The following is a 10,567-nucleotide window of genomic DNA, read 5'->3' as shown; positions in this document are numbered from 1 at the left end:
AATTTTTTTAAATTAATAATAACACTAGCTAAATATATGAAAAAATTTAAGATAGTGTTGATGACAATAGCTCATTATTAGATTAATATTCAGGTTGGTCGCTTTTAAACTTCGATATGAGATCTGTATTTGTTCGAATTTTTCCGGGTTTTCCATTTTTTACAACTAGAGTTTGCAACTACAATTAATATTATTCTTAATTTATATTAATTAGAGATTTTGTACACAAGATTTACATGTTAGTTACATATTTCATATAAAACAATTAAGCTGTACGTTCTAATCCTGGTTAAAAAAATGATGTGCGTTCAGTTTTATGCTAAAAGACTGACCGGTTCTGTGCAATGCTAAAGCGGCGATGTTGCGAAAGTGGGAAAGCCGACACCCTGGGCGTGCGCACTCTGATTCCTCTCTGGTAGTAGGGGCAGCAGCAGCACTGTCTGGGGGTAGCAGGAGCAAACAGGGTGGCTGGAAGAGATCGTGGGGCTACGTTGGAGGCAGTAGTCGTCAGTCGGAAGAGAGAGGCGGTTGTGGAACGACGTTGTGTTGCGGGTGAACTCGGGCGAGGGTTAGGGCGAGGGTGTCTGTACGTACACCGAGAGAGAATCGATCTAAAACTAGGAGTCGCCGCAGTAACCGCTGGGAGGAAGCCACTGTTACAATTTGCCCCCATATGCGCTAGTGAAATCTTAGATCGGGTAATTGTACGCCGAGGCTGGCTAGAATGAGGTGTTCCCGCGAGGAGGTAGTGGCTCGCGTTCGGTCCGCGCGTTGATCACGCGAACGAATCGCCAGCTCTCTTCCGGTGCTGTGTGTTTTTGCTCGGACACGTAATAATTCGCACGGGAACGGCTCAGGGGCCGAGGAACGCGGCCAGACGAGGAACAAGGTCGGATGAAGATAGAGAGATCTGTAGACAGAGAACGCGCAGTGACGGATACAGGCGGACGGAAAGACAGATATAGACGGAGAAAGAGAGATAGATGCTGAGAGAGAGGTAAAACAGGCACATACACACGCATACTCAGAGAGACGATGCAGGGTAGTAGATCACCGAGGGCGATGACTGGCCACCCGACTCTCAATTAGAAAAAAAGAAAAAACACTCGGAAAGAAGAAGGAACCAAGGGAAAATCGGAAAGTGTATTTTTCGTCGAGGTTCCAGGAGAGAAGCAACGGCCGCAAGAACGTTGAGAAACAAGGGGAACAGAGGGAGAGAGCGACGGGTGCAGAAGAGAGAGAGAGAGTGAGAGACACACAGGCCGAAGGAGAAGAGTGGAGAAGGAGGGTGAAAGAGAGTGAGAGAGACCGAGCAAAGGGTGGGCGGACAGTAGTGCACGAGAGCATCCCGTCGCCACGATAATGCGACGTGCAGCTTCTTTGCTCGTTCCTTTTAAATAAATGCTTCCTGGGACGGTCCCTTACCTGCAGGGATATGACGTAATGGCAAGAGAGGTACGTACAATTCTTTGCTTTCTCATGACAAAATCCATAGTCCTGTATAGTATTTCAATTTTCCACGGTGAAGTGGTGCATCGTCCCCTTCGTTATGATAACGCATCCTCCGCCTCCGGGTCCACGCATCGACGCGCACCCTCTCGCTCAGAGTTTGTCGCATAGACCGGTGCTAGACCACGGCCCGTTTCGATCCCTGGATCACGGTGCTCGATCCTGGGTCCAGGCCGCGATCCGGACCGCAGCCACCCTTTTTCACCCGACTCTCGACTTTAGACCCCGCGATCAGCATTGTTTATCAAGAGTTCTCCGGAGACGATGTTGCGCGTCGACTACGCGATTCGTGCTCCCAGTTCGTCTCCGTGCGCGCTATCTTTGTTCCGCGTGTCCTTCGATCTTGGATAATCGTCTAAAATCCCCGAAATTCATCCCCCGGCATCGTCCTCCCCCGTGATGCCCCGTGTGCGACCATTCTCGCCGTCCTTTCATCCGATCGGTTACCCGAAAATGATTGAATCAGGTCAGTGTTTTCGACCATAAGTTGCGCCCGCGTCTGCGCCCTGCCTGCCCGCTCTGCGCCGCCCTGTTGAAAACTAGGGACAACCCAAACATAACACTCTGCTGGCTCTCGGTGTGTCGTCGGGGCTGCACTCTCTATCGTCGCCGTTATTCTAAGCATCGGCGGCGTGCTGGCCCGCGAACCCGATCCACAGACCCGTTAACCTCGATAATCGACCGATCGGTGTGCCCTACCTCGACCCTGGGCCGCTACCCGTGGCCCCGTTCCCCGTTTTCGGTTCTCGAACCTCTCCTCGGACACCCACCGGAACTCTCGGGAGACAAAATACGATCCAAACCACGGACTCGGGATATTGTTTTTGGTCATGCACGTCCCACCTTCGCGGATCCTCCGGCTCGGTCTCCACCCCTTTCGCGAAGCTGCTCGAAAAAGAATTCCTCGCAAGATTTCACCCCCTTTCTTCCTTCCTTCCTTCCTTCCTTCCTTTGACACTCCTGTCTCCGCCCCTCTCCCGTGGTGTACGCTGGCCTGACGTCATTCGCGTGCACACACACACGATTGTTGAAAAATGGCCTCGCGAACACGCGAACGCGTTATATATAAAATTTATATATATATATGTATATATATGTATATATATATATAAAAAAGGAAAAAGGCAAAACACAACAACAACAAACTGGCGCAAGGATGTATGGGTATTCGATAATAATTTCTCTACCTCCTCCTCCCGGCGGTGGTGCGGCGCGCGCTTTGTTTATAGTTCGTTCTACTTGGTTATCGCGTATAAAACACCACCGTCCGCGGCACAGAGAGAGGGGGCGGGACGTCGGCCAGAGGGGGCGGGAACAGGAGAGTAAATTACTTGCCTGTTGACCCGGCGCAGACACTTCGGTTCGCTTAACATCTAGGCGATAAGCATTCTCCACCGGCGGGCTCGACGGTTTTACGGTTTCTTTACACGCAATTACGTCTCGTTTCAACCTATCCACCCATTGATAGACTCTTCTCTCCTTCTCTTTCGCTCGCTCTCCTTTTTTTTTTCCATTCCCTCGAGGCCTCCTAGGCGTCCGCAACGGGGCTTCTTCCCGCGATACACACCTTTCCACCGCGCGCGCCACTCGTTTTACCTTTTCTCCTTTCCCTCTGCGCTTTCTTTTTCTGGAACACACTCGCGCGTGTGTCGCAAATACTACCCCGGAGGAACGGTGAGCGCGCGGGCTCGCCCTCGCGAATACACGTATTCTCTACAGCTTGTTGCATACAGTGCTTTTCAGATGATTGTACACGGTGTAATCTTCCTGTTAACGTGTCCATGAGACTCGCCCCTTGTGCTCTCGAATCGATGCTTAGTTTGTCCAAGTTGCAGCGTGTTTGCTGAAAATAAAGTTGCCAGTTATTCTATGCCTCCTTTCTATGGTTTGTTCTTTTTTTAAATACATCACGGCTTTTTGCTGTCCCGGTCGCGACGCGGTGACTCGCACACGCTTGATCACACACCCATCCCGGAGATAAATCGAGTGCGGGAACTGTGTTAAGCTGTGTCCACACCGAAGCAACATCGAGCGACTTTCATTCGGTAAAAGAACATGAAGGAAACAAGATGCTACGAAATGTTGCTCGACGTTGCTTCTGCGTGGGCATCGCTACACATGTGTCTCTTTCTGTCGCCTTTCGTTTTTCGATATTGTCTTTGTCTGAAATTAATGTGTTCTGTGAACAAACGTGCGAGTACCCGCAGCTTCTGCTTGATCGGAGGAGATAACAGGTGATTTTTCTGCAGGAGTTACGGAGCAAGAGACCTTTTAAGATATGGGACAGCTGGCGTAACGTTAGGAAGGGACTGGTTGTTAGCAATTTCGAGGAACTGATACACAGGGGTAAGTTTGCACGATCCCGTGAGATTCGGACAAGTCCGAGATCGAACGTTGTCGTTCGATCGAGTAGGAGAACTGTAGAGCTATGTCCACACTGAAGCAACTCGGCAGAAGAGGAGGGCAACAAGGGGTGACAAAAAGTTGCCCGATGTTGCGTCTGTGTGGACACAGCGTGAGAGGCGATTTTCATAGCATGGTGATTCTGTCGCAGGCAAGGAGAAGCTAGGCGTTCCGCAGAACGAGACTGTGTCACTGGTGCTAGAGTCAGACGGGACGCAGGTCGAGGACGGCGAGTACTTCAAGACCCTAGCGAACAACACGATCCTGCTGTTGCTGAGGCATGGTGAACGCTGGTGTCCGACGGGTGTTGACATCATACGCGCCGGTATCTATCCAGAGAATTACAACAACGAGATTTGGTATCTATCCGGCGTGAAAATAACGCGACAGAGATGAATCCGGCGAGTTGTCGAGAGAGATACGACCGGGACATCGTGAACGAAGGTTAGACGGTTAGAGGATCGGCGACGGTCACCGCTGAAAATTGCAACGAACGAAAATAGAAGATTCGTCAGGGCACGAACGGGGTAGAAGCGCGTCAAGAGAGCGGCAGTCGAAAGTAGGCAAACAGGCCGTTTCGGATCGGTTCGTCGAAAAGCTAATCAAATATTCGAACAGCTTTCGTCGCTTGCACAAGAGAGGATCATATTCCCTTTGTGCTCTCTCCGACGCATTGTCGGGCTTATTGTCGTGTCTCGGTGTCGATTCTAGGCTATGCAGTTTCCAATTTACTATAGCGGTCTGTCCCCTAGACCGTACCTTGCTTCAAAGTAAACAGCCTAAACGAAAAAGCGAACGACGAAATTGCTCTTCCGTCAAATATCGTGTGAAAAATTGATCGAGCAACTCGAGCCTTATCTGAAAACGTGGCGCCTCTAATTCCCCGTTCGCGTTATGGTTTCCTGTGAATCCGGTACACGTGCACACCCGCGAGAAAAGAATATCGGGTATCGTTCGTTCGCCTAATACTTGGAATGCGTGGCTGCGAGGCCCGCGATAATAGAGACGCCGGGCTCGTTCGGGCTCGTCCTCCATGAATAGAAGACAGTATCGATTCATAAGTACAATAAGACAAAAGTGCAGATTCGTTCGAGGGGGCGATCAGATAACGATCTGTTCAACGGGCATCGGTGTACGTCAGCCAGCGGCGCTACAAAAAGATCGATACGCGTTCACGTGCACCAGAATTTTGATAACGTACCGATCACGGCTTTGATTCCCTGACCAGGCTATAGTCCGTGTCACTTTTCAGTCATTACTCACTTTGAATCGCTATGGACGGAATAATAGTCTCCTTACGACAGGCAAACGACGGGAATAGGCCCTCCGATGTAGGCAATCCAAGCTAGGCCCCTGAGATAGGCAATGAGAAGTGTTCCCCTTGATATAGGCAACTGGCGGCGAACTTCTGAAGTAGTAAAACCACAAGTATTCCCCGTCATCTAGGAAACCGCAGACGACCCCTAGAGTAAGAAACCCGCACAGCGTCCCCTAATATTAAAGATTGCTGATACGGCCTGCCCCGTTTTACAGCGATTTCAGCGATTCCGAAAATAGTCTGCGAAACGATCCACGCCCTGGAGCTAGACGATGAGACGCCGTCGTGGAAGATTATGGACAATAAGGGACGGGTCACTGTGGTGCTGCAGTGGGACCCGCGTTCGTCCACGTCGTCGCAGGTGCAGCAACAGCAGAAAGGGCCGGATGCCGCCAGCTCCAAGTATTCGCCGACAAAGAAGGCGGATCTGAGCAGCTCGCAGCGGCCGTCGTTGGTGATCGAGACCAGCCTGGACAAGCTCAACTACAGCGTGAAGCCAGGACACTTGGCGGGCGAGATCGGTCCCAGCCGTTACACCAGCCCCCAAATAACTGTGATACGTCATGATGACATGGTACGCTAACAACTATCCCTGTTATCTATCTATTCCCACCACACGTCGGGTATCATGCACATTGTTTGCACCGCAAACGCGAGGCTTCCGGGTGCTGTAGACAGGATTCTGATCATAGATCGTATAAGCAAAACCAAGTCAACCACTACTTTTCTCTAGAAAAGGTTCGCGTAGGACGTTTGCGCGGTACCCGGAAGCCTCGACGTCGTTCCCCATCGCGTTGTAGCCTCGCGTGGCGCAAATGGCACAGTTTAAAATAGTCGCGGTGGTCGCCGACAGCAGCAGCAGCCGCAACCGCAGTCCCACGGGATCCCCGGCCGCCTGATGAAGCAGGGTACGAACTCGTTCGACAGCACCACCATCCATATCCACACGCCAGAATGTTCGAATCACATCCACCAGCCGGTGGTGAGGACCGGGAGTCCCGTGAACGGTGCAGACAGCGGCACCAGCGTAGAGTGCGACTTCCATTGTTGCGCGTTGCACGAGGAGGGCCGTAGGATCGCTGTGCGCAAGTCGGTGGCAACGTCGCCGATCCAGGACGCCCAGCATCTGCAGTACCACTATCATCCTTACCAGCAGCAGCAGCAGCAACAGCAGCAACAGACGCAGTCGCAAACCCCGTCGCCGCAGCCGCCGTCGTCGTTGTCCGTCGGGACCAGGCGGGTCGGCCTTGCCAAAGGGCACGTCAGGTTCTGCGACACCGCGGACGACGACTCCGGCGGCTCTCAATTAGCCGCGGGGAACTCGGGGGGCGGGGCCGGGTTCCACATGCGCCACCATCACAATCACCATCATCAGGAGCACGACAGCTCCGAGTCCGAGACCGAGAATACCATCATGGAAGACGAGATCGTGACCTCGGAGAAGTTTTTACTGCTCATCGATCAGCTCACCGTAGACCAGAAACACCTAAGCATCAAGGACATCGGTATCATACTGGAGCGGCTTAACTCGAAGATAGTGGACGTTGAGCGGCTCGACCGGGAGAGCGAGAGCGAGGAGTGTTACAACTGGACGATCAAGGCGATCATCAAGGGGGACGTGTTGAGGGAGCTCGGGGTGATCTACAACGGGAACTACTACGCGATCTCCGAGCACCCCGGCTACAAGGAAGAGTCCGAAGAGAATAACGAGGATAATGAGGAGGAGGAGGAAGATAGACTTTAATATGATGTTGTTTTACTAGATAGATAGATAGATAGATAGATAGTTAGATAGATAGATGGATTATACACCTATTAATGGTTATTATTAAATGTATTTATGTATCATGCTGTGAGAATTTCGCGAAAACGATGCTCGCGAGGATACCCGCGAAAAACCCGGGATAGAAAACGGCGGTGGGGAGCGAAGGGGTTGGGGGGGGGGGGTCAGGACCGCGATAACAGGCGTGACGCAGCGACACGTGATTTTTTTTTAAATTTTTTCATAATAAAACGCGAACGGGACACGTCGTGCAGAGGCGAAGAAAAGAAAACAGAAAAAAAAGATAACATAACGATATAAAATCATACGATACCATATAAACTTAGCCCTAATGATGGTTGTTGAAGTATGTACTTATTTAATAGTATGTATACTTGTAGGAAACGTTTTTTGGATTACGGTCAATGATTCCGTAACCGTCCACAGCACTGCCCTATCTAAAAAAAATTGGACAGACAAGACACATTACGAAGAGGTCAAAGAGACACAGAGGGCGAAAGAGAGAGAGAGAGAGAGAGAGAGAGAGAGAGAGAGAGAGAGAGAGAGAGAGAGAGAGAGAGAGAGAGAGAGAAGGAGAGAAACGAAATGATTATTCCCTAATCGAAAGAAAGAGCTATCCTTCGATTGAAGATCGAGCAAGGCGGGAAAGAAAGAAAAGAATACACCTTGAAAAACGAACGACTAGTCAGAGACGCGAGACAACAGAGGCTGAACGAAGTGAAGAGAAGAAAAGAAAACTACGCCTAGAAAACCATCGCCGACGTAAATTCATCGTTCGTCTGCAAAGCGAAACATTCCGTAACCAACCTGCCCGACCCGAATCGCACAGCAAGCTATCAGCAGCGGTGCGACTGTGAACGGCTCGTTTGATTCGCCTCGAACGCGTATACTCGCTGCCAGAAGCGGCGCGGGTTGCCTGTCGCACGGGTTGCCTGTCGGTAATGCAGTGTCTCGCTCCATTATTACCCATTTTAGCATCCGCAAGAAGAACGCTCTGTTTCAGAGAAGACGATCGCATTCGTAAAACGGGTGTCACACTGTGCCAATTAAAAGAAACGGGTATTACTAGACTGTGGATGTTGTGCGCTCACAATTATCGACAACTCAATACGGTTCAACGTGGACTCCATTTCGCTTCGAGCATCTACAAAACTCGTGCAAGAACGGCTGAACCACGGCAACCTATATTCGTGTGTAGATTTCGGTGTATCATTCTCGTCGGTAAATTAAGCTTATCCCATTGCTGACCGAGCGACCTACTTATCGATCCCTGCTTTTACCGACCGATCAGCCGCGCATTTCGCAAGAGCGGGAAATTTGAACGAACGTAAAAGAGACACAAGGAAATCGATCGAGCCGGTCCTACTATCCCGATACACACGCAGTACACACACGCGCGCCCATGCACACAAACAGGCAGACACACATTACATGCGATTGCACGCGATTACGGTAGACGCAAGGTAGAGAGGAGATCTCGGTTCGGATTTACGTTAGCGGATCTTCGCTATGTTACGTGATATATTGATAATTCATACGTGTATAAGGGAATCGACAGGCGGACGGACCAGCCGGGTCCGCGAAACTGTTCAATTTTAATATATTTCTATTGTAAGTATATGTGACACTGTGAGGACACACGACGGGGAAGCTGATTCGACGAATGTGCCAGGCGATTCGACCGACACTTCGTCGTGCGAGCGACACACTTCATACATTACGATATTAAATTACCATATAAATATATAATTAAATATATATGTATGTATATATTTATGTATATCATATAATCAAATATAATATGCTATGTATAAATATATAAGTATCTATAGAGTTCTCTGTAGAGAACTCGGTGCTCGAGTAACGAGGAGAGTGCTACCGAGGGGAGGGATGTACGGTTTCTTCGGTCCGTTTCATTTCCGGTTGGTAAACGGGATGGAGGTGGGTCTGGGGGTACGAGGAAAATCTCGAGCGTGAATTTCATGAATGCGTGGCCCCGTGTTTGTGCGTGCATGTGTGTGTGCGAGGCTGAGTGGAAGAGAGCGAGAGAGAGAGAGGGAGAGAGAGAGAGAGAGAGAGGGAGAGGGAGAGAGAGAAAGAGAGAGGGGGGGGGGGGGGGAGAGGGAGAGAGAGAGAGAGAGAGAAAAGCCTTCTGTTTCACCAAGATCGTCGATTACTATTCTTTTCGAAAAATAAAAATGATCTTCCTACTTTTTCTTTCGGTTTCCCGAGTTTCATTTTGTTTCTTCTTTCTCTTCCGACAACGAAAATGCACGTTGGAGAGTTCGCTCCAGACGTTCAAAGAGATATATCCCGTTTCCTCGTAATCGTAGCGCCACTCAAACCTCTGACAGAGAAATTTGACACTGAGATAAAGAAGACAAATAACTAATAAATGAGAAATACTAATAATAATAATACTAATAATACTAATAATACTAATAATAATAATACTAATAATACTAATAATACTAATAATAATAATACTAATAATACTAATAATACTAATAATAATAATACTAATAATACTAATAATACTAATAATAATAATGATGATGAAGACGATGGTGATGGTGATGAGGATAAAAATAAAAAAATAATAAATAATAATAAAAAAGGAATAAAAGGATTGTTATAAGTTGTAACTGTTGTTTTTTGGTACACGCAGATACTACATTCGGTCACCCAAAAAAACATGGCCACCGCCGTTGATTATTTACGCAGCCCCCTCCCACCGATTCCTTTTCTCTTTCATTTTTCGCGCGATCGATCGACTCGATCGTCGATCCGACCGATCGACAGGCTGCTCGTGAGAGGGGCGAATATTGTGCCACATTAAAAATACTTTGCCGAAGCGAGGCGTTGAGAAAAAACGTCAAACTCGACGCAACGTTGTATCTTCCACTATCGTTGGCCCTTTTTTGAAACGCCGTGTAGGTTTACGAATATATTTCGAAGGGGAAGGAGGGGGGGGGGGCAACGAGACACAGAATTAGTAGCCTCGCATTACGATTACCTCTGTGTATCTGAATGGCCACGCGAGGACAAGCCTCGAGGTTGAGACAGTAATGGGGGAGAGAGCGAATTGGAAAGCGCGAAATGTATAAATGATCGATATCTGTATACATTGTTTGCCCAGAGTGTTCACGATCCTATCGACTCACGACTCGACAAGAGTCCCAAATGGAAATGATCGCAGGATCATTTTTCGTTTTCTCCGTGACTCGTCCGGTACACTCATTCATACTAACACTGCCGAGACTATGCGAGTCAATTTGTCGAATCGATATGGGGGCGGACGAGGAATCACCTGTTCATAAATTTTCAGCGAATAAACAACGTTGTACGTTCCTCGGGGAGGGGGAAGGTCCATCCAATTCAGACATTTGTTAAACCGTTTGTTTCTCAGTAATTTGATGTATGTATTTGTTTAAGAAACGAATAAAATGCAATTGAAAATGGGTGCGGACTAAAGGGTGGATCTTTCGCGCATTTTTGAGGAGCGTATGGGGATGACTTGTTGGTCGATCGTGACTCGATAGGCGTTCCTGTTT

General features: G+C 48.9%; 1 protein-coding gene across 4 annotated transcripts; it reads left to right on the top strand.

The window, feature by feature from the left end:
- Positions 1-512: 512 nt before the first annotated feature.
- On the top strand, positions 513-7,140 carry Drep2 (DNA fragmentation factor-related protein 2). 4 transcript variants are annotated; one of them, XM_076796110.1, is made up of 6 exons: positions 513-1,455; positions 3,253-3,394; positions 3,759-3,855; positions 4,064-4,237; positions 5,446-5,804; positions 6,084-7,140. In XM_076796110.1, the coding sequence occupies exons 2-6, from the start codon at positions 3,392-3,394 to the stop codon at positions 6,972-6,974; spliced, it is 1,524 nt and encodes a 507-aa protein (XP_076652225.1). In that variant the 5' UTR covers positions 513-1,455; positions 3,253-3,391; the 3' UTR covers positions 6,975-7,140. The 4 variants fall into 4 exon arrangements, with proteins under 4 accessions (XP_076652225.1, XP_076652226.1, XP_076652224.1 ...); XM_076796111.1 differs by having other exon boundaries at positions 3,243-3,394; XM_076796109.1 differs by lacking the exon at positions 3,253-3,394 and having other exon boundaries at positions 6,087-7,140.
- Positions 7,141-10,567: the final 3,427 nt, after the last annotated feature.

The sequence above is a fragment of the Halictus rubicundus genome, chromosome 11 (genome assembly GCF_050948215.1).
Source record: "Halictus rubicundus isolate RS-2024b chromosome 11, iyHalRubi1_principal, whole genome shotgun sequence".
NCBI lineage: Eukaryota > Metazoa > Arthropoda > Insecta > Hymenoptera > Halictidae > Halictus > Halictus rubicundus.
Note: the sequence above shows the minus strand (reverse complement) of the source record. Positions and strands in the feature narration are given on the sequence as shown.